At 36.5% G+C, this 24,238-nt stretch overlaps 1 protein-coding gene across 8 annotated transcripts in view; it reads left to right on the forward strand.

The window, feature by feature from the left end:
- ATF2 (activating transcription factor 2) overlaps window positions 1–24,238 on the forward strand; it is a 79,658-nt gene that overhangs the window by 2,148 nt on the left and 53,272 nt on the right. The window contains exons 2-6 of one of the 8 annotated variants that reach the window (XM_060409743.1): window positions 8,755–8,854; window positions 12,929–13,037; window positions 16,366–16,483; window positions 20,494–20,568; window positions 22,069–22,138. In XM_060409743.1, coding sequence (XP_060265726.1) covers window positions 20,537–20,568; window positions 22,069–22,138 — 102 coding nt within the window. In that variant the 5' untranslated portion in view covers window positions 8,755–8,854; window positions 12,929–13,037; window positions 16,366–16,483; window positions 20,494–20,536. Of the gene's footprint in view, window positions 1–8,754; window positions 8,855–12,928; window positions 13,038–16,365; window positions 16,484–20,493; window positions 20,569–22,068; window positions 22,139–24,238 lie in introns of those variants that run through there. The other 7 variants (XM_060409744.1, XM_060409741.1, XM_060409740.1 and 4 more) reach the window with 7 other exon arrangements.

Genomic DNA, 24,238 nt, shown 5'->3' on the forward strand with positions numbered 1-24,238 from the left:
ATTAGCATTAACTTTCAATTAATCATCTACATTTTTTCTACTTAAATTTTTGAATTTTGGAAAAGTTGGGGTTTAATGACTTGTATGTTCTCAATGCTGGTAAATTGTTGTTAGATCATATTAGATCAAGTAAACAGTCGCACTATACATGCTGTTTCCACTCATTTTTGTTTTCAATCTCTTCCTTCCATTATAAAATAAAGACTATAAGCTGGTACTTCTTTCTCTTTAATAGTCTTACTGTAATGTCCTCCGACAAAGTAGTTGAAGTCTCCCTATTTAAAACCAGATTTTCACCAGTCTCTCATTGAAAACCCAGTGAGTAGCAATAATTTATTTTTTTAAATTAATACATAAAATGTTATTCTAGGCTCTAATTAAAATGTACTGTAAATAAAACAAATTAGCAGTTATAGTCAGTAGTTTAACTTACTATATTTCTGTTTATCTTATTCTCACACCTATTCCTTAAGACTAAGAACGTACATAAAATTCCTCATGTTCTCTTAATGTAACTTAATGAGGAGGTAGTAGTAATAGTATTCACCCGTTCATATCTAGGGGCCAATCCCACAGAACATCTTATTTTTGTTTTTTAAGGTTAAAAAGTTAGTGTAAGGTATAGTTTCAAAGAAATTTAAGGAAGTTTGTGGATCTTTAAGGCCAACAGTAATTGGAATTATTTTACATATATATTGTAATTGTAAATAGATAATTATTACTTTCACTTCTTTTTAACAAGCTTGAAACTGATACATTCATTTTTATTTTTAGTGATGCTTTTTCTCTTGGCATTTTGGTAATTGTAGTAATTAAAAACATTTTTTGCAACAAGAAGGGATGTAAATAAATGCTTTGGGAGCTAGGCCTATTCACCCATATCTGCAGTCTGTGTCTTAACAAAGATAGTGATTCTCAGTCATTTTTTCTGTCACAATATCCAAGGAATAGAAAGCACTCCCAACAGCTGTTGTTGTTTAGTTGCTAAGTTGTGTCCAACTCTTTGCAACCCCATGGACTGCCAGGCTCCTCTCTCCTTGGGATTTCCCAGGCAGGAATACTGGAGTGGGTTACAATTTCCTTTTCCAGGGGATCTTCGAAATACAGGGGTCAAACTTGTCTCTCCTGCTTGGCAGGCTGATTCTGTACCACTGAGCCACCTGAGAGGCCTAGTCCCAACAGTAATAGTAGCTTATTATTGGAGAGATTCTCAAGATTAGTTGAGAAAGACAGGTGGGAATGATTGTAATTGGCAAAAGCCAGTTGGTAAATCAATAGGTATATTTTGGTATTATATGGCTACCTTAATAATGACCTTAAGTTTATAAATAATGTTCCCTAAACATTCTTTAGTTTGCCTCATGGAACCTGAATCTTTTTGACATTCCAGGTTTGTAACTTAGTGTTTTTCTAATTCTATTGTTTGGATTAGTGAGTTTCCTTTTGTTTATTGGATACTTGCTAGGATAGTGTTACCAGAAATCACTGAAATGATAAAATTGTGATACTGTGATTTCTATGCAATCCAGTTATCATTTTCTTCTACTTCACCAATCCCACTATAAACATTTCAGTGAGACCTTTTATTTCTTCCTCTCCTCAGTGGAAGAGATGATTCAGTTTAAAAGACCATATTTCTAATATTTGTGCTTTTGATTTCTTTACTAATTATTTACTATAAGTACAACATCATGTCTCAATCACAGTGTTGAGAGTCACTGGTATCTTTTATCTTTTGTAAGATAGATTTTAATGATTGTGAAATATGGATGTTGGAATGAGGGTTACTTCTGAGGTAATATCGTTCATTTGCTTGAATTTTGACATACTTTGTATGGTGTAGGAGGAGGTAAGCTTACTAGTGTTATGGGAATTGTACATAATCTATATCTTATTTGTGCCCTCTTCATAATGAAAAGTTATTATTGATGTACTCCTGAGTGGTGATTATGAATTATTTTAATTCTTGCTGAGCTGTGAATTTTCTATTTAAACAGAGATAAGTTTTTAGTGAGGAAAAGCAGTGATCAAGAAGTGCATTTTGTTCATCTGCCTTGAGCAAAAACAATGCTGGAGATGTTATTTCACATAACTGATATGATTACCAAGTCTAAAATAATGTTATTGGTAAAAACTTGGATTAGCACTGTTCATATTCATAACCACTAATCTGTAAGTTCTTTGTGTTTATATATTTCTAATCTTGTTCTATTGTAATTTTAAACTTTAAGAACTTGCTTACCTTGTATCACCTAGGAAGTAGAGGTCTGGGAATAATCAAGACTCACTTGAGAAAAGAAGTTTGACTTAAAAATTGGACTGTTATTTTTATTAAAGATTATTTTGAGACATTGGGCTGATTTCACTATTCACATACAGCTATCCCTCAATATCCATGGAAGTTTGGTTCCAGGATCCCCTGTGGATACCAAAATTTATTGATACTCAAGTCCCATATATAAAATGGCATGGTATTTGCATATAACCTAAGTATATCCTCCCATGTTCTTTAAGTCATCGCTACATTACTTATGATACCTAATACAGTGTAAATGCTGTGTAAATGGTTGCCAGCAGGAGACAAACACAAGATTTGCTTTTTAGAACTTTCTAAAATTTCTTCCCCTCAATTTTTTTTTTTTTTTTTTTTGGCCACACTGCTTGGGATATTGGAACTTCCCTGACCAGAGATTGAACCTGTTCCCCCAAATATTTTTGATTCAAGGTTGTTTGAATCCATAGGGCCATCTGCACTCAAAATGTACTTTCATGAATATAGTATTGAGAAAAGTCTGTGATGTTCTTCATGTATCTCATCAACTTTGAGGAATTTCATCAAAACTTTGGTATACTCTTGAGAGTGGTGATATGTATGAAAAACATCTGTCATGTGTGCTGTGCATATGGATGTGGAATTTTCCAGGCAAGAATACTGGAGTGGGTTGCCATTTCCTACTCCAAGGAATCTTTCTGACTCAGGAATCGAACCTGTGTCTATTGCGTCTCCTGCTTTTGCAGACAGATTCTTTACCACTGTGCCACCTGGCAAGTCCCATGTCTGCTGGGAGTGGGCAACAATTAAAAACTACTGCTTTCATCCTTACAGCTGAGCTTATATTTTTCTCACTTCCTTACACTGATGAACTAAACATGTACCAGATAACTTGAGGGGATAACATCAAATTCATGGGTTAAAGATTAGTTAAAAAAAAACTTCTGTCTAAAAATTTAACTAGTTCTCACCTTCAGACTTAAAGGAGGTAGTAAGATTAGGATTATTAGGAAAAAGTACATTTAAAGTCAAAATAAAACAGTAAAATTTATAATAAACTAAACATACTGTATGAGTGCTATGCACTGTACTTAATGTATTTTACATAGACAGTAATTTCACTTTTTTTGGACAATCCTAAAATTAGTATATTTTTCTTACTGGAGAGGATAGTAGTGATATACCATTTAAATTTTTCCTAGCTTAGAAACTCAAAGAATCTTAAACCTTGAAAGGGGAATGAAGTCCTTCTAGCTTACAGCTTCAGGTTTTCAGCTTCTTTGGTTTAAGTTTATTATGACTATACTGCTGTTCCCAGTATGAGCTCTAGGATCATTTCTTGGCTTTTTTTTTTTTTTTTTTTTTTTTTGGTGCTTACCAAGATATGAGAAGGAAATTAGAGCACAGAGAAAACTCTAATAAATCTATGCAGTTCCTTGATCTGCAAGCCTGTCCTCCTGAGTCCCTACGATTTTTGCTTTGTTAATTTTCTATTCCTCATCAAAAATAACCACATACTTTGCATTATAGAACAACCGAAATTTATCTCACAACTTTTGTCAGAAGTCCAGCTGGGCCCTCTTTTTAGGGCCTTACAAAGTCTAAATCGGTATGTTCACAGAGCTGCATTTTTTTGGGGAGGTGGGGAGTCTCTTGAAGAATCCACTTTCCAGTTCATTTGGATTGTTGACTGCATACAGTTACAGGACTGCTGATCCTCTTTCCTTGTTGACTGTCAGTTGGAGCTGGTCTTCACTCATAGAAGCTAAAATGCTTTCAGTATTGCTGCCTCCAGTAATGGCAAGTAAAGTCTATCTCTTGCTTATCTCTGACTTCTGCTACTGTCAAAATCTGACAAAGTTCTCTGCTTTCACTGGGTCATATGGTCAGATTGGCCCATTTGGATAACCCAGGATAACCTTTCTGTTTTAGAATCTGTGACCATTTTTATATCTGCAAAGTCCATTTTGCTCTGTAACATAACCTATTGATAGATTCCAGGGGGATTGGGGTTTGGACATCTTTGGGCAGCCATTCTGCCTGTATACTCATACATATACTCCTGAAAATAAGTTTGATGAACTATGTACTCTTGCACATTTCTAAGTTTATTCCTAAAATTTTTCTTTGTAAGTTTAATTTTAGTTGGCTTAAAACTCATCATTCAGAAAATGAAGATCTTAGCATCCAATCCCATCACTTCATGGCAAATAGATGGGGAAAAAGTAGAAACGGTGTCAGATTTCATTTACTTGGGTTCCAAAATTACTGTGGACCGTGACTGCAGCCATGAAACTGAAAGATGCTTGCTCCTTGGAGGAAAAGTTTTGATAAACTTAGACGGTGTATTAAAAAGCAGAGACATCACTTTGCTGACAAAGGTCTGTATATCAAAGCTATGGTTTTTCCAGTAGTCGTGTATGAATGTGAGAGTTGGACCATAAAGAAGGCTGAGTGCCAAAGAATTTCACTTTCAAACTGTGGTGTTGGAGATGACTCTTGAGAGTCCCTTGGACAGCAAGGAGATCAAACCAGTCAATCTTAAATCAGTCCTGAATATTCTTTGGAAGGACTGATGATGAAGCTTCAGTACTTTGGCCGCCTAATGTGATGAGACAGCCCATTGAGAAAGACCCTGATGCTGGAAAAGATTGAGGGCAAGAGGAGAAGGGAGCAACAGAGGATGAGATGTTTGGATGGCATCACTGACTCAATGGACATGAGTTTGAGCAAACTCTGGGAGATAGTGAAGGACAGGGAAGCCTGGCATGCTGCAGTCCATGGGGTTACTAAGAGTCGGACACAACTTAGTGACTAAACAACGAGTTGAAAAAAAGAATGATTTCTGACTTTTCAAGATGTTGACACCATTCTAAGTACAGTTGATTTTTGAAGAACCCAGGTTTGAACTGCATGGGTTGACCTATGTGGATTTTTTTCAGTAGTATATACATTACTGAGTCACCTGCCAGTAGTTCAATCTGTGGGAGCAGAACTGCGAAAGTGGAGAATCCACAGATACAGAGGACATCTCTTAAGTTACATTCGGGTTTTGGACTGTATGGAAGATTGGTGCCTGGAGTCGTTCGAGTGTCAACTGTGATCCTTAGTGATTCGATCTGTCATTGGTTTAAAAAAACAAATGACTTAATTCACCTTTACCAATTGAGCATTTTTATTGTTCCTTTTTCTTACTGAACGTATAATTAATAATTATATTTGAATCCAGGGTATTTTAATGCTTTAAACTATTTTGATCACATCACCTTATCCTACTTCTTTGTAACAAATATAAATTGAACTTTACAAAGTTTCCTATTGATTTCCTCTTTGCTTTGTTCTCATGAAGCTCACTCTCAGGACAATGCATTTTTCCACAGTATTTTGAGAATAGAAGAGGCAATCATTAAATGAAAGGGTTTTTGTTCCTGTCATCACATTGTTCAATACAAAATATTCCTCAACACAAGGCACAACACCATTCTTAAAAAGCCGTGCTTTGATTTAACAGCACTATTTATAAAGGTGCCTTGATTAATGGAGGCTTGAAGACACTCTTATTTTAAGTCAGCCCCTTGTTTTGGTCCATGGAGATTTTTACAATCCAGAGCAATGCATTGTAATAATTGGTATGGCTAAGAGGTATGGGTTTCTTTTCAAATACGGAATTATGAACACTTAGGGAAAGCAGGCAGATTATTATTAGGAAAGCAAACATAGGGAAGTTGAAGATACAGGAATTAATTTTCTTAAAACATGTCTGTCTTATGAGTCTGTTGAAAAGTCTTAGTGTATCTGCAGTGATACAAATACCTGTCTGAACGTTGCTGCCTTGAAAGTCTATTCCCCCACCCACCTAGCTCTTCTGCTTCCACAAAGCCGGGCGCTAGCTTCTCTCCCAGAATCACCCTTAAGTAGTTAATTCCTTTCTCACACAAATGTCTACCTTTTTGGGCCCTGTTCCTTGGCACAATTTCTCTTTCCTGAATACTTCCATTTGTAGTGTTTGTCCCCTTGAGCAGGCAGAGATCCTACCCCTTACCTACAAGTTGATTTTATCCAAGTATAAGACACACATAGCTGGGGTAGGATAGTGTAAAGGAAAGAGTCCTTACCTTTGTGTCCTTCAAGTTACAAACAAATAAACCTTTATTTTTCATGTTTTTCAAAGGCTAGATAATTAGATTAACCTTGTATGCATTAAACATGAGCTCTGTTTGGCAGGTTCAGCTGGCTGGCTTAATGTTGTTGCTTTTGCTAGAAGTAAAGATCAGAAGGCTATCTTCCTGCTTTCTAGATATAAGTTCCTGGTCTTTTGTAAGCAGCTGCTGAACTAAATGGAAATATTCAATAGGAAAATCTGAAGCCATATTTAACCATTTCCATGAAAGAAATAATTTGCAGAAATTTATCTCTCTCTGGAGGATGTGAACCTTTGAGCTATCCCACAGAGCCATTTGTCCTTTGAATTGCTGCTCCTTTCATAGTCCCCATTTTGCATTTGTCTAGCAGAATACCCTCTTCTGGTCCCTTTTCCTTTAAGGAACAGTCTGTATATAAAACAGAATTTTCTTGCCAGCTTTGAAATTGGAGTCATTATCACTTTTGGTATTTGCATCAGAAGTTTTAAACATATTAAGGCCTTTTCAGCCAACTTTATTCAAGGTAAAGTACAAGTTCTCCTTTCAACAGTTTGTACAATAAGGAAATGGAGCTCCAAATTCACACTTGGCTGTCACGTATGGGAGCTCAGCACTCAAGTGTAGGGAAAAGTTGACTTTCCCTTTAACTTTGTTCCTGGCATCACTGCCTTTTCCTAATGCAGTTAGTAACTGAGCTTTCTGGCAAGTTCTTACCCAATCCCACCTTCAGTTCAGTTGCTCAGTCGTGTCCAACTCTTTGCGACTGCATGAATCGCAGCACGCCAGGCCTCCCTGTCCATCACCAACTCCTGGAGTTCACTCAAACTCACGTCCGTCGAGTCGGTGATGCCATCCAGCCATCTCATCCTCGGTCGTCCCCTTCTCCTCCTGCTCCCAATCCCTCCCAGCATCAAAGTCTTTTCCAATGAGTCAACTCTTCGCATGAGGTGGCCAAAGTAGTGGAGTTTCAGCTTTAGCATCATTCCTTCCAAAGAAATCCCAGGGCTGATCTCCTTCAGAATGGACTGGCTGGATCTCCTTGCAGTCCAAGGGACTCTCAAGAGTCTTCTCCAACACCACAGTTCAAAAGCATCAATTCTTTGGCTCTCAGCTTTCTTCGCAGTCGAACTCTCACATCCATACATGACCACTGGAAAAACCATAGCCTTGACTAGGGCACTCCATGACTTACCTAACGGTCCTGTGTAATCATTTTTATGGAAAGTTTATGGAAAACCTAGTGAGATTATCCTTCCAAACCTTAACTATTTAGGTTGTTTCTTTACTCTGGTCTTCAGATACAGATTGGTCTTGCATATTTAGAGAAGTCCTTATTAACATTGGTCTTGCTCGTTGGCTACTGGCAGAACTATCTACTTTTTAAAGCTCCCATCAGTGGACTGATAAGGCACCTCTACAAAGTATCAACCATCTTCCATTTTAGAATGACCAGAGTATGATGACAGACAAAACTAATTATCCACCAATATTCATTCTCATCTTTTTTCCTTATTGTAGATGCTCCATTTCCCCCCACCCCCACCTTGAGCATATGGAAATAAAGAATGTATTTCCCAGCTTCCCTGCTAGCTCTAGCCATGTGACTTAAGTTCTGACCAGAATAGAGGTTTCCTGTAAAATTTCTGAAAAGTGTCCTTGAAAGGAGGCTATCACTCATCTCCCCATTTCCTTCTTCTCATCTGCTGTGACAGTTAGACCTTGAGTTATTTTAAGCCATGATGGAGATGCTACATGTTGAGAATGGCAAAACTGCAAAATAGAAGGAACCTGGGTTCCTAATGGTCATGAGGACTGCCTGTTTTCATGTGAGAGAAATAAACTTTTGATTCACTTAAGCCATTGTTATTTTGAGTTTTCTCACAGCTAAACCTAATCCTAGCTGATAGAGGTGTAAAAAAGTCAAGTTGTTTCCAAATAAGAACCACATAGACTTTTGTGTAAAGCACACTGACGCAGGAGGAACTATTAATGTTCAGTCTAAGAATTTTGCTGCTCAGATTCAGCACTGCCATTTTACAGTAATCAGCTTCTGTTACATTAAAAAGTTTCTCTTTTCACCAAGACTCCATTGCCATGCTTCCATCCTTGAAACTACTGCACCTCTAATAGGTGGCAGTGTGCCAGGAGTTGTGGGCAGCCACAGGATAGGTATCTTCTGGAAGATTTTTGAGGGAACCTTAATATTAAATAATGGAATGGAAGGCAAAATTCACGTGCACTTTAAAATGTAAAATAACAATTTATAAATTTTTGTAGTGAAGTTATTTAGCTCTTGCAGAGTAATGACATTTCTCTTTTCTGCCTCTCCTTTGCCCTAAGGATATTTAGATGGAAGCTTGAGAAGCACCACTTACTTAATAAGAGCTGACAGATACCTGGCAGCAGAGTAGATAAAGCTCATGGCCTACCAGCTAGAAAGGTAAGAGATTTTAAGTTTTTACTGCAAAGGTGGCCTTTTATTTTGTGATTGTCTCTCAAATATTATTAAATTAAAGAGATATTTCCAGACAGCAATCCTCAGAATGTTAGTGTCCTACCGTATTGACTATTGTTTAATAAAAAAAAAATTCTGAGGTTTGGCAGATTTGGAGATGTCCTTTTGGAGCTACAATGCGTATCAGCATATAAAAGCACACCAAAGACTTTCCATAAAAGTACATAATTTTAATTCAAAGGGTCCTAACTTGTCTGACTAGGGAGTCCTCTATAGCAGAGTCCCAGTATGAAAGTCGCAACTCTTGTAGGACTTTATAAGGATAGTAACACGAGTTAATCCTTGAGATATTTTCTATGTTTTAAAAACATTTTGGACAGAAAGTCCTACTCTCTTGGATGTGCTCAATAACTGGATTACTAAAAGAGACATTCGAAATTACAAGGTAGGGGGATAGTGGAGGGAGGAAGATCAGTGGTGAGTGGCATTAACCAAGAAACAGATGAGTGGGAAGTAATAGCACTCTACGATGAGAGAGTGAGCTGATTAAAGTTTGCATTATTATAGTCAAAAAATCTAGGTATCATAAGAATACGGTGGGTGTCAGAGGCCAGTCCATGCAAGGGTCTGCAGACACCGTTAAGGATTAGAGACCTAATCATAAGAGCGTAACGTATCCTTTCCTCATTTTGACTGGTGTTGCTTGAGTATAAATCATCATTCTCTTTCCTGAATCTAGAAAGTTTATAACTGATTTTCTTATGCATGGTGTTACTCTCACTAATCATCCTCCACACTTCTATTAGTGATGTTGCAAAAATGCCCCTTTGATTACCTAAATCACCTATTTAAAATCTTTATGTTTTTTATTATTCTTTAAATTTTTTTAATTTATTTTTTAATTGCTTACAGAATTTCATTATTTTCTGTGAAACCTCAACGTGAATCTTCCCATTTTAATAGCAAGATTAAGCAAACTTCTTTGAAGAGCCAAATAGTAAGATTTTAGGCTTTATCGGGGTCACATATAGTCTCTATTGCTTCTTTTTCTCCTCCGCCCCTCCCACCCCACACACACTCCTCAATATTTAGAAAGTTGAAAGACTTTCTTAACATTTTTGCACAGGGCCATAGTTTATAACCTCAGTTTAGGGGTCAGAAAAGGGAATGAGGTTGGACTCCAGACTCTTTGCTTGGGTACTAAAGGCCCTTTGAAATTTGCTTCCTGCTCTGGTCCCAGCTCTCTTCTTCAATCACATATCCCATAGTTTAGCCATTAGAAGTTCTTGGAGATCCTTCTGTGTATTCTGCTATTTCCTCTGCCCAAAACATCATCTCTTTTTTCTTTGAGAAGACTTAAGTCCAGGCATTACTTCCATTAGTACCCTTCGCAGATCCTTTGTCTCTCCAGGGTTGGCTAGGTACTTGTCTTAATGACAGGGTAGAAGATCAGATAAATTTAACTTTAGAGAAAAGAAGAGCTCATACTCAGTATACAAAAGATTCTCACTTCACCCAGTCACAGAAAGTATCAGGCTTCATAGAAACTTTCGCTCATCTTGGCTACATGGTTTTTTGTCCCTGTTTTTTGTGTCTACTCCATTCTGGCTTTCATTAATTTCTTATCAGTATGAACATGACAGAGGTTTCTATGAATCCTGAGTATGATTTTAAATGTCTGATGTATAGCTCTGGTTGACTTTTTTTTTTTAACACATTTCTTGAAGAGGTGATCTGATTGGCCTAACTTATTCAGATATCTTTCCTGGTTTACCTGAATGAAACAGGTATGTCGGGTAATGGAAATATAGGATTGCCCTTTGCTGGCCACCTGGCTCTAAGAGGGGATTATGGGTGGGGAAGAAAGGTAACCAGCTCTAGTATACTCCTGTTCCCCTATGTTCCCATAGCACCTGTGTATATCTTTATTATTGTATGTACATCACTAAATTAGTATTACTATTTTCACTTGTTTGCCTTCCTTATTAAACTAATTTTGAAGTCAGGAAACATATCTTATTCTTAATGCAGTATCAGGTACAAATAGTCAAATATTTTTAAATAAATTTCATAAAATACATTTGTATTAGAAATGTTTGAGAGTTCTGCACATCATAGGTAACATTAAATATTATGTGTATTTTAGAAATCTGCTTTGAAGCTTGAGTACATGCTTTAAATGGAGATGTTACAACATTTGTAGTTCTGTAACTAGAAGATCAGTAAAATTCATATTTTAGAATGTAGTGATTTCTGAAATTAACCACCAGAAATTGATTCATTTCCCCCACTTCTGTTTTCAAAGATTCATTTGCTTATACTAGTTTCTATGAAGTGATTTCCTTTTTACTTGTTTTTGATAGATGTAAGAAAAGCAAATATTTTTATCAGTTGTATCATTTGAATGATATAATTCAAAATGGCACGGGAATATTGATATTACAGTGGAAAGGATTGTCTATCTTAATATGGTTAATATTGTCTATCTTAAAATGTTTAACCCACGTTTCATGTTTTAAATAAGGGAGTTGCCTATAGGACAGCTAATTGCCTAAACTTTAGTCACCTCTCAAGTCTTTATTCAGAAACAGAAATTATTATTCTGTTTGCTCTTAACTTTCACTACAGAACATAGTTTTTCTGTTCTTTGATACAATATGAAAGTTATAATCCAGAAACAATCAGAGAATTGTTAAGAGAATCTGTATATTTTAGTATATTCAGTATATATTTTATATATACTGTATATGTACATATAAATTTATATGTACATATATAAATGTGTATATTTATATACTATATGAATATGTATGCATATTTTTATATATTTATATATAAATGTATATATTTTAGTATCTACATGATGCTAATTATATAATGGTTATATGTGAATTATGATAGTGCATGTTATTTCTCTACACTTTAAGCTCCTATAAGTTTTTCCATTTTTATTTTTAAATTTTTTTAGTTCGGAACCGTTTAAGATAAGTTGCTAGCATGATGTCCCATTCCCCCAAATACTTTATTTTCTACAATCGTACATTCTCCTCTTAAATCATAATACAACCATGAAAATCAAGAAGTTAACTTCAAAATATTGCTACCATCTAATCTATATATTTAAGTATTGCCAGTTATTCCCATAATGTCTTTTCTTTATAGCAAACAGGTTCGGTCTAGAATCTCATGTTGCAGTTAGCCGTCACGACTCATTGGTCTTTTTTGATCTGAAACAGTTCTTGATCTTTCTTTGACTTGGACACTTTGAAAATTATGGGCCAGTTGTTTTGAGGGGATTTACCTCAATTTGGGGTTGTGTAGTATTTCTTCATGATTAGATTCAGATTATGGGTCTTTGGCATGACTATCATGAAAGTGATGCTGTGACCTCCTCATTGCAACAATGATATGGATACTGATTTTTCTTATTTTTAGTATTGTTAACTTGTATCATTTGAGTAAAGTGATGTTTGCCAGGCATTTGTAATATATATTACTCTTTTGCCTTTAGTAATTAAAAATGTATTTTATGGGGAGATAGTTTGAGAGGATGTAAGTATCCTGTCTAATCAAACTTTCAGTTTATTCTTCTATATTGGTATGTATCTTTTATATCAGATTAATGAAATCCTATTTTATTTATAATATCTATTGTCATTTTTTTTGATTCTGAAATTGTCTGAGATCTAGCCACTTTCTGGCTAAATCCATAGTAAGTCCATCTTTCTTGCACAAGATTTCAAGGCCCATCATGTATTTTTCCTGCTTCAGCCCTGGAATCAACCAATTCTTCAAGGATCCCAGGTTCCTTTTGGTTGAAAATGGCATTTTGACATCAAGGTCTGGGTGCCAAGTGGGCTTCTTGCTTATGTGATATCAGTGTTCCTAGGCCCTCTCAGTGACACAGCTAGGGAAGTATGTGCATGTATGTGCATATTTATACACATATTATCATCTCTGTTTCTATATGTTTACATTGAAAATCATGAGTTCATACCAGTATCTCTAAATCTCATCATCAGGATTTATTCTGTGTAATTATTTTCATCCTCTGTATAGTGTTGCCTGTTTTCATCCACTGTATCCTTGAGAAATTCACTTATTCATTCATTACCTGTGTTACATGTAATGAATTGCCTGTTGCCACCGGACCTTCTCCTCTCAGCAGGTAGGTATCCTCTTGCTTGGCCCTGATATCCTGTCCTGGGCTGATGCCATCCCTGTTCTTCACCTCACGTGGATGCCTCCTCACCCTTCTGGGGCACCGACATCCCACATCAGACTGCTTCCCCCTGCTTGCATAGACAGATCTTTCTTCACCTAACAGTCTCCTGTCCAGCTCAAGCCCCCTCCCCCCATGAGCACCTTTCTCTTCTTGTCCAGGTACTTAGACAGGCTGAACTTAGGCTGCTCCCTCAATGGCCTGACTAATCTGTCTCCCGTGAAGATACCCTTATATATGTTTTTCCTTGGAAGATTGTCTTTTATATTCATTTTAAGTTACAAGAAATGGTTTGGTGGTTAATTTCAACCACTTCCTTCCTTTCATCTTTCCTTAAAGTATTTTCCGTTACTGTTTTTTAATTGGCGTCTTATATTATGTGTGGTTTTATTTGACAATGGGTCTGTTGAGTAACTCTGCAAGTCCCCAGAGAGTCTTTCTGTACTTTTTTTTTTTAAAGTGGCTTACAGAAAACAGGTGTATAGTTGGTAAGCAAAGAATTGTAACGCAAGACAGTTCATATGCACAGTATAGCAAAGCTTGCCAGCTGGCAGGCACAGTATAGCAGGAGAAATTTCTTGTACCATTTTTTACCTTGAGTAAGTCATTTCACTGTTTGGGGCATCATTTGTAGTTTGCATAGTTAGGACTAGATCAGGAATACAATGAGGTAAATAATTAGAAAATCCATGTTATAAGAAAGAGCCTCTGACCTGTATTCAAGAGAGAATTTTGGATTAACATTTTATTTATTTGAATGGGCAAAAGGCACAGATAAAGTTGATGTTTAAGGATACAGATTTGAAAGGAGTAAGCTATGGTGATCTAATGTATAGTATAACGGATATAGACAACAATATTGTGCTATAATTAGGTAATGTAAAATAAATATACAATGTCAGTTTTGTTACAACATACAAATGTATCAAGGTAGCATATTTTACACCTTGAATTTACACAATGTTGTATGTCAGATATCTCTCATTTTTTAAAAAAGATTGGGCAAAGGAAGCATTTTCGAGACTACAAAGAACCATTATATATATGAAAAGGTTCAACCTCATTTGTGTGTCAATATATGCAACTTAAAAATTTTTTTTCCACTAATTTAACTAAAATGTTAAATATTCACTGTTGGTGTGGGCATTGAGAAATTAGGTCTTTCTGTACACTACAGGTAAAGTAGAAGTCAGTGTTATGTATCTGAAGAGTTTAGCAATATAAATTAAGTCTTAAAAATGTGCCTTCACTTTGATATAGTAGTTTCCATTCTAGAAGTTCATCTAATGAAAATAATTATAGATATTACACAAAGATTTGTCCTCAAAAGTAGTCACTGATGATAAAAACAGTAAGAGAATAGTTATAATAGAGCTCAGACGGTGTCACCTGCACTGCAGGAGACCTGGTTTCAATCCCTGGGTTGGGACTATCCCCCAGAGAAGGGAATGGCAACCCATACCAGTATTCTTGCCTGGAGAAACCCTCAGACAGAGGAGCCTGATGGGTGACAGTCCATAGGGTCACAGAGAGTCAACACAACTGAGCCACTAAGACACACACATAATGGAGTAATAGAGAACTAGTTATAAATATGTTGTATCTGTATGACACTGTAGATCTATATGGAATACTGTATAGCCATTAAAATGACATTTAATAGTTAATGATTCTATCAGGGGTCCCTAACGCCCCAACTGCAGACCAGCCTGTTAGGAACTGGACTGCACAGCAGGAGATGAGCGTCGGGGCAAGTGAGTGAAGCTTTGTGCCATTCACCGATCCCCATTGCTCTCCTCATGGGTTCAGATTACCACCTGAACCATCCACTCCCACCCCAATCCTTCACCTCCCTCCGTGAAACAGTTGTTTTCCACAAAACTGGTCCCTGGTGCCAATAAAAGCTGGGGACTGCTGATACTATTTAATAATGTGGCAGAATTGCAGTTCAGTTCAGTTGCTCAGTTGTGTCCAACTCTTTGTAACTCCATGAACTGCAGCACACCAGAATTCCTTGTCCATCACCAGCTCACTGAGCTTGCTCAAACTCATGTCCATCGAGTCAATGCCATCCAGCCAACTCATCCTCTGTTGTCCCCTTTTCCTCCTGCCTTCAGTCTTTCCAGCATCAGGGTCTTTTCCAATGAGTCAGTTCTTCGCAGCAGGTTGCCAAATTATTGGAGCTTCAGCATCAGTCCTTGTGATGAATATTCAGGACTGATTTCCTTTAGGATTGAAAGTTTGATCTCCTTGCAGTTCAAGGAACTCTCAGGACTCTTCTCCAACACCACAGTTCAAAGCATCAATTCTTTGCATTCAGCTTTCATTATAGTCCAAGTCTGACATCATGATATGACTGCTAGAAAAACCATACCTATGACTAGACAGACCTTTGTTGGCAAAGTAATGTCTCTACATTTTAACAGGCTGTCTAGGTTTGTCATAGCTTTTCTTTCAAGGAGCAAGCGTATTTTAATTTCATGGCTGCAGTCACCATCTGCAGTGATTTGGAAGCCCAAGAAAATAAAGTGTCACTGTTTCCATTGTTTCCCCCATCTATTTACCATAAAATGATGGGACTGGATGCCATGATCTTAGTTTTTTGAATGTTGAGTTTTAAGCTAGGTTTTTCACTGCAGATGGTGACTGCAGCCATGAAATCAAGACGCTTGCTCCTTGGAAGAAACACTATGGCAAACCTTGACAGCTCAGCATTTCACATGATGTACTCTCCATATAAATTAAATAAGTGGGGTGACAATGTAAAGCCTTGACATACTCCTTTCCAATTTGGAACCAGTCCATTGTTCCATGTCCCATTCTAACTGTTGCTTCTTGACCTGCATACAGATTTCTCAGAAGGTAGGTAAGGTGATCTGGTATTCCCATCTCTTTAAGAATTTTCCACAGTTTGTTGTCATCCACACAGTCAAAGGATTTAGCATATACAATGAAGCGGAAATAGATGTTTTTCTGCAATTCTCTTGCTTTTTCTATGATCCAGCCTATGCTGGCAATTTGATCTCTGGTTCCTCTTACCTTTTCTAAATCCACCTTAAACATCTGGAAGTTCTCAGTTGCACACTGTTGAAGCCTAGTTGGAGAATTTTGAGCATTATTCTTCTAGTGTGTGAGATGAGTGCAATTGTGCTGTAGTTTGAGTATTCTTTGGCTTTGCCTTTCTTTGGGTTTGGAATGAAAACTGACCTTTTCCAGCCCTGTGGCCACTGCTGAGTTTTCCAGATTTGCTGACATATTGCTGACATTTTAACAGCATCATCTTTCAGGATTTGAAATAGCTCAGCTGGAATTCCATCACCTCCAGTAGCTTTGTTCATAGTAATGCTTCCTAAGGCCCACTTGACTTCGAATTCCAGGATGTCTGGCTCTAGGTGAGTGATCACAACATCGTGGTTATCTGGGTCATGAAGATCTTTTTTGTATACTTCTTCTGTGTATTCTTGCCACCTCTTCTTAATATCTTCTGCTTCTGTTAGGTCCATACCATTTATTTAGATAATTGCATTTTAAAGGAAATTGTAATACTCTTTTTTTAAAATTAAAAAAATATAGGATCAAGACCATCCCCATGGAAAAGAAATGCAAAAAAGCAAAATGGCTGTGTGGGGAGGGCTTACAAATAGCTGTGAAAAGAAGCGAAAAGCAAAGGAGAAAAGGAAAGATATAAGCATCTGAATGCAGAGTTCCAAAGAACAGCAAGAAGAGATGAGAAGCCTTCTTTAGCGATCAATGCAAAGAAATAGAGAAAAAGAGCAGAATGGGAAAAGACTAGAGATCTCTTCAAGAAAATTAGAGATACCAAGGGAACATTTCATGCAAAGATGGGCTCGATAAAGGACAGAAATGGTATGGACCTAACAGAAGCAGAAGATATTAAGAAGAGATGGCAAGAATACACAGAAGAACTGTACAAAAAAGATATTCACGACCTGGATAATCACAATGGTGTGATCACTCATCTAGAGCCAGACATCCTGAAGTGTGAAGTCAAGTAGGCCTTAGAAAGCATCACTATGAACAAAGCTAGTGGAGGTGATGGAATTCCCGTAGAGCTATTTCAAATCCTGAAAGATGATGCTATGAAAGTGCTGCACTCAATATGCCAGCAAATTTGGAAAACTCAGCAGTGGCCACAGGACTGGAAAAGATCCGTTTTCATTCCAATCCCAAAGAAAGGCAATGCCAAAGAATACTCAAACTACAGCACAGTTGCACTTATCTCACGCAAGAGAGTTCTAGGAAAACATCTATTTCTGTTTTATTGACTGTGTCAAAGCCTTTGACTGTGTGGATCACAATAAACTCTGGAAAATTCTGAAAGAGATGGGAATACCAAACCACCTGACCTGCCTCTTGAGAAATCTATATGCAGGTCAGGAAGCAACAGTTAGAGCTGGAAATGGAACAACAGACTGGTTCCAAAAGGAAAAGGAGTACGTCGAGGCTGTATATTGTCACCCTGCTTATTTAACTTCTATGCAGAGTACATCATGAGAAACGCAGGGCTGGATGAAGCACAAGCTGGAATCAAGATAGCTGGGAGAAATGTCAATAACCTCAGATATGCAGATGACAGCACCCTTATGACAGAAAATGAAGAAGACCTAAAGGGCTTCTTGATGAAAGTGAAAGAAGAGAGTGAAAAGGTTGGCTTAAAATTCAACATTCAGAAAACAAAGATCAGAAAACAAGCATCCCATCCCATCATTTCATAGCAGTTAGATGGGGAAACAGTGTCAGACTTTATTTTTGGGGGCTCCCAAATCACTGCAGATGATGATTGCAGCCATGAAATTAAACAACGCTTGCTCCTTGGAGAAAAGTTATGACCAACCTAGGCAGCATATTAAAAAGCAGAGACATGATTTTGCCTACAAAGTTCCATCTAGTCAAGGGTATGGTTTTTCCAGTAGTCATGTATGGATGTGAGAGTTGGACTATAAAAAAAGCTGAGCATTGAAGAATTGATGCTTTTAAACTGTGTTGTTGGAGAAGACTCCTGAGAGTCCTTTGGACTGCAAGGAGAGCAAACCAGTCCATCCTAAAGGAGATCAGTCCTGAATATTCATTGGAAAGACTGAGGTTGAAGCTGAAGCTCCAATACGTTGGCCACCTGATTGGAAGAGCTGACTCACTGGAAAAGACCCTGATGCTGGGAAAGATGTAGGCAGGAGGAGAAGGGGATGACAGAGGATGAGATGGTTGGATGGCATCACCAACTCAATGGAGATGAGTTTGAGTAAACTCCAGGAGTTGGTGATGGACAGGGAGGCCTGGCGTTGCCGCAGTCCATGGGGTCGCAAAGAGTCAGACACAGCTGAGTGACTGAACTGAATTGATAGGTTGTAGATGCTTGCCAGAGAGCGGTGTGCTATAGTAACAGTTCTGTGTCTGCAGTCATTGTCTTCTCTGGCAGTTTAGAGTTGAACAAAGCCTCCTTCCCGTGCTTTCCTAGGAGCATATTTCCACCCTTGATGTGAAAGGGAGATAAACCTGGATTTAGAGGTTTGAGATTAGCATTTAAGCCTAATTAGGAATTATAATATAATTCCTATATAATTGAGGAATTATAATCATTTATGTCTCAAGGTGCTTTGTCTGTTGTCTTTACAACCACCTCAGCTAGATATTAGGAAATAGTATAAGGAATGGGAATTGTTATTGGTTGGCTAGAAAATAATCTGCTGTGTAGGTAAGGAACTTCTTTTTTAGAATGAGACAGTAGTAGTCATGGGCAGGTAGAAAAGAATACCAAGGGTTAATTCTTTCAGAAAGCTTTTCAGTAAGTATTGGATTGGTTCCCTGCACTACTTCTATATTTTTAATATTTTAACTCTTATTCTTAACCAGATTGTATTGAAATTTCTGTTTTCTTTCTTCTGCTTGAACAAAAGTTTCTCAGAGTGGAGGGTCTGTTTGTTTTTTCACCTTTGTGTCTTTGTATGTTTGATGTTTAAATGTTTCCTGAACTCAACTGAGTTTAAATATTGCTTTGATTTTTCAAAGCAGTATGAACTGCATCTTCTTACTAGTTTTAGGAGTTTAATTTGATAGGTAACATAATCTAAACTTATCTGGTCCATATCATATAGCAATTTATTCATTTCTTAGTATTTAATGGGGTCTTCCCAGGTGTCACTAGTGGTTAAAGAATCTACCTGCCAGTGCAGGGGACACGAGAGGAACAGGTTCCGTCCCTTGTTAGGGAAGATTCCCTGGAGTAGAAAGTGGCAACCCACTCTAGTATTCTTCCCTGGAGAATCCCAGAGACAGAGAAGCCTGGCAGGCAATAGTCCGTGAGGCTGTAAGGAGTCAAGATGACTGAGGAGCTAACATGTTCTCTTTCTTTCAGGAGAACTTTCTTCTTCGTATCTCTTATATCATCTCTGATTCCGGGACTCAGAACTGTAGCTATTTGCACATTTCTCCACAGGAATTACCCAATTCTGTTGAGCAGGACATTCTTCACCACATTTATAAGCAAAACTATTTAAAAACAAATTTTTTTCTCTTATGTACCATTGGCTTTTATGGATAATCATATAGTTAACGCTGTTCGCCACTAGATGGGGTTTCAGTGAATGTAATGGAGTATTGCTGCTGCTGCTGCTAAGTCGCTTCAGTCGTGTCCGACTCTGTGCAACCCCAGAGATGGCAGCCCACCAGGCTCCCCCATCCCTGGGATTCTCCAGGCAAGAACACCGGAGTGGGTTGCCATTTCCTTCTCCAGTGCGTGAAAGTAAAAAGTCAAAGTGAAATCGCTCAGTCGTGTCCAACTCTTAGCGACCTCATGGACTGCAGCCCACCAGGCTCCTCCGTCCATGAGCCATTGCCTTCTCCGATTAGCTGGGTTTAAAAATGAGGCACTCACCTAAGTAGTTTAAGTATGTTGTACTTGTCCTTAAGCTAATATCAGATAAGTAAGCTATGAAGTTAGGGAAGAGAGAGCTCCTTCAACTACATTGTGAGACAAATAGACTTTGATGAATTAGCCTGAAAACCAGACCACACTGACTGCATTTGAAAAAATTTAAAGCTTTCTGAATAGGTATTTTAAAATACGAGGTCTCATCTTTTCACCAGACTTCAAAAGTCAGGATTTTCACTCTTTTAATTATTGACCTTCAACCATAACCTTAAGGGCTAAGCTAAATGTTTCTCTTTTACCTTCTTTATGGTAGAGTTGGATATATTTTGCATTTATATGGCTGTTTTATTTTAGGAGCAGAGCTCTATTGTAAAGATTCTTAATAGTGAGTGGGTTTTTGGATGACAGTAGTTACAGAGAGTATAATTATCTGAGTGTTTTTATTTTTTACTATGTTTCAAGAAGTGTTTCAAAACTAAATACTTAATAGTGTGAAACCACTTCATTTTTCAGTATCCTTGCCATGAAAAAGAGGACGTGATAAGTTGTTCAGCTTATGAAATTCAAGTTACATGTGAATTCTGCCAGGTGTGTATGCAATAATTTGGTATTTTGGGCTATTTTTAAAATTGTTTTTATTTTTCATATTGTAGATTATAAGTATTTTCATAGGTTATTTCTAGATCATGTTTTTTTTAATAAATAAGGAATGTTTACAAGTATGTAGTTTAGCTGATATTCCTATTGTATTTTTAAATTATTAAATAGAGCATCAAAATACACTTAACTATGACAGAGATAAATACATATATTTTAGGGTTTTGATTTCTCCTTAAATGAGTTCCAGATAATACTAGTCCCATGAGGTGAAAAAAGGTTAAGATAGAAGATGGGTGTGGCAGATATGCTGTATTCTAGGTGCTCTTCTGTCAGTTCCCTTGAACATATTAAGTCTTTGAAAAGTCCTGCCTCCCAGAAGAAATATTCTAGCACTTCCCAAATCTGACTATTATAGCGATTGTCATCTCTGTTTGTGAAGGGCTTTTTCTGAAAGGTTTTTGAAGGTTACATATTTCTGAAAGGCTAACAAACTAGTGTTGAAAAAGAAATAATTTTACAGAATTGTTAGTTCAGTCAAATATAGTTGTTACATGTAATTTGTAGGAAGAAAGCAAAAAAAAACCCTGCAAGTTAATGGAAGAACTAATGAATGGAAGAACTAATTAGGAACTTTCAAGTCTAAATCAAAAAGTAGGAAAATAATGTTGACTTGAAAATGTCTTTTTTGTAGTTTTTGGTTTAAATCAGGATCCAGGAAAGTCCCCATATTGTATTCTGTTTAATATAGTTTATTCAACCTCTTTTAACCTAAAGCAATTCCCCTCTACTTTCTCTTTTCTTTTGTTCCCCATGACATTTATTTTTGAGGAGACCAGGTCTTTTGTGCTGTAGAATTTCTCTAATTGTATCTGAGTAGTGGTATTTGACCTTTTTTTTCTATCTCCTTTATTTCCTGTAGTATAATCTAGAAAAGCTTGATTAGATTTCAGGTTTGGATACAGCCGCACCCCCTGCCCCCCACCACGAATACATAATGTGCTTTCCGCTGTCTCATCAGGGGACTCACAATATTTGTCCCACTTTTGGTGATGTTAATTTAACACTGACCCATGAGTTCAGATGCTGTCGATGTGACCCAGCCATTATGAAACTCCCATCACCTTTGCTCCTGATGGTTTTATCAGACATTGATGAGAGTTGCCTGTCCATTATTTCATTGGTATTTAAAGTAGTGATCTTCAAATTATTTCATTCTTTCCACACATATGCTACTGAACAGGAAAGGTTTAACCTAATAGATCAGAGTTCTTAACATTTTTTTCTATAATGTGAAATCTGCATGTTGCATGTCTTTATTCATAATAAGAAAGTGGAAGATGGGGTTAAAATGTCAGTAAAACTTTTACTTCACATTCAGATAGAAAAGGTAAAAAGCTTAATGAAAATCAAGTAATATTACATTTTAAGTTGTTTATTTAAAACTCTGTACTGTAAAATGTTTAACTACCTCTGAATGTTTTATTATAGGCAATACAAGGACCTGTGGAATATGAGTGATGACAAACCCTTTCTATGTACTGCCCCTGGATGTGGCCAGGTAATACATAAATTATTTGGTATGTTCACATTTATTAAACACTTATGACAGTGAATGTTGTCATTCAGGGGATTCCTTTACTATATTTTGTACAACTTTGGAGTTAGAAAGAAAATAACCCAGAAAAATTTGGAGAAAAAAATTCATTTTCCTCAGCAGCATATCTGAATTTTAAAGAAGACAATCTAATATGGAAAAAAAAAAGTTAAATCTTGTAAGGGAAAGATGGAAAACCTGGAGAAAACACAAGGTTTAAAAGTATTTTCATTTGACCATTATTAGTTGAAAATCATTGTAAACTGCCCAGTTGGAAATCAGATACATTATCTTGTATAAAAATTGTTTTGTTTGCTGAACTCTTGTGAAATTAACTAATTTTTACCTCTGAGCAAACCACTAATGTACAGCATATCACTAATATACTAATGTTAGTAAGTCTAAAATCTTTAATATAGGCTTGTGTGAAAGCATTTTCAGAAAATAATATTTTATTGTTTCAGAAGATATTTCAGTGTTTTTCAATAGGCCATTAAATAATTTAATGTTGTTATAATAATCTTAAAATAACTATAGACACTGAGGAATGAGAAAATAAATTTAATGTGTAGTGAAATTATAGAATACTTAAATATACAAACTATAAATCATAAATATTAAAATGTTTCTTTGGTTCTCATTGTTTTCTTTAGTTGATACTTTCAGATATAATTTATATATAGTAAACTGCATATTATAAGTGTACAGTTTGATACATTTTAACATATGTATGTACCCATAAAACCATCACAATTCAGATAGTGAGTGTATCATCATCATCTGAAGTTTCCTGTGCTTGTTATGCCTCCCTCTCACCCCTCCCAACCCTGTCAACCTCTGTTCTGCCTTCTGTCACTATAGGTTAGTTTTTATTTCTAGAATTTTATGTAAGTGAAATCATACAGTATGTACTTTTGACTGGATTCTTTCATTCCACATTATTTACAGTTTCTCCATACTATCTGATCAATAGTTAATTCCTTTTCATTGAGGAATAATATTTCCTTAATTCACAAGCAGTTATTTATCCACTTGTTTATGAACTTTTGGCTTATTTCCAATTTTTAGTTGTTAGAAATAAAGCTATTGTGAATATTTAAGTACCAGCCTTTGTATGAACACATTCTTTCTTTTCTCTTGGGTGACTACCTAGAAGGGTAGTGGTGGGATCATATGTTACATATAATAGGAGACTGTCAAACTGCTTCTAAAAGGGAGATACCACTTAATATTTCCACCAGCTGTCTGTGAGCAGTCCTGTTGTATAATACCCTTGCCAATATTTGGTGTGATTCTTTTAATTTTAGCCATTTTCATTGGGTGTATACTGATTTATTGTGTGTTAATTTGCATTTCATTGATGAAAAGATGAGCACTTTTTCATTTGTGTATTGGCCATTTTTATACCTTATTTTTTGTGAAATATTTTCAAATCTTATGCTTGTTTTTTAAAATTGAGTTGTCTTTTAATTATTGAGTTGTATGAGTTCTTTAAATATTCTGGATACCAGTCCATCTTCAATTTTTTATTTATGTCTCTGGTTTCCAACTTGATTTTCATAATATGAAAATAATCTGTCCATCAAAAGATGGACAGATGTTTCTAATTTTGATGAAGTCTGATGTGTTAATTTTTTCTCTTTGATTGTTGCTTTCTGTGACTTATCTAAGAAACTGTTGCTTACCTTTAAGACACAAAAATACTCTCCTTCATGTTCCTCTGAAAGTTTGGCTTTTCATTTAGGTCTCTTGCCTTTTGAATTAATATTTGTGCATAAGTATGAGGTAGGAGTTGAAGCTCACTTTTTTTCCCCATATGGCTTTTCAAAGATTCTAGTGTCATTTGTTGAAAAGATTTTTTCCTTTCTCCGTTAAATTGCTTTATCCCTTTTCTTGAAAACCAAATGATTTGTAAAGCATGGATCTATTTCTGAGCTCCTATTGTGTTTTTTCATCAATCTGTCAATTTTTATGCCAGTATAGTGAGCCTTCCAGTCACTTAGGGTAAGTTCTGTGATCTACTTCTCCTTTTTCAGGATTGTTTTAGATAGTCTTTTAATTGTA

Source organism: Ovis aries, chromosome 2, assembly GCF_016772045.2.
Source record: "Ovis aries strain OAR_USU_Benz2616 breed Rambouillet chromosome 2, ARS-UI_Ramb_v3.0, whole genome shotgun sequence".
In the NCBI taxonomy this organism is placed as follows: domain Eukaryota; kingdom Metazoa; phylum Chordata; class Mammalia; order Artiodactyla; family Bovidae; genus Ovis; species Ovis aries.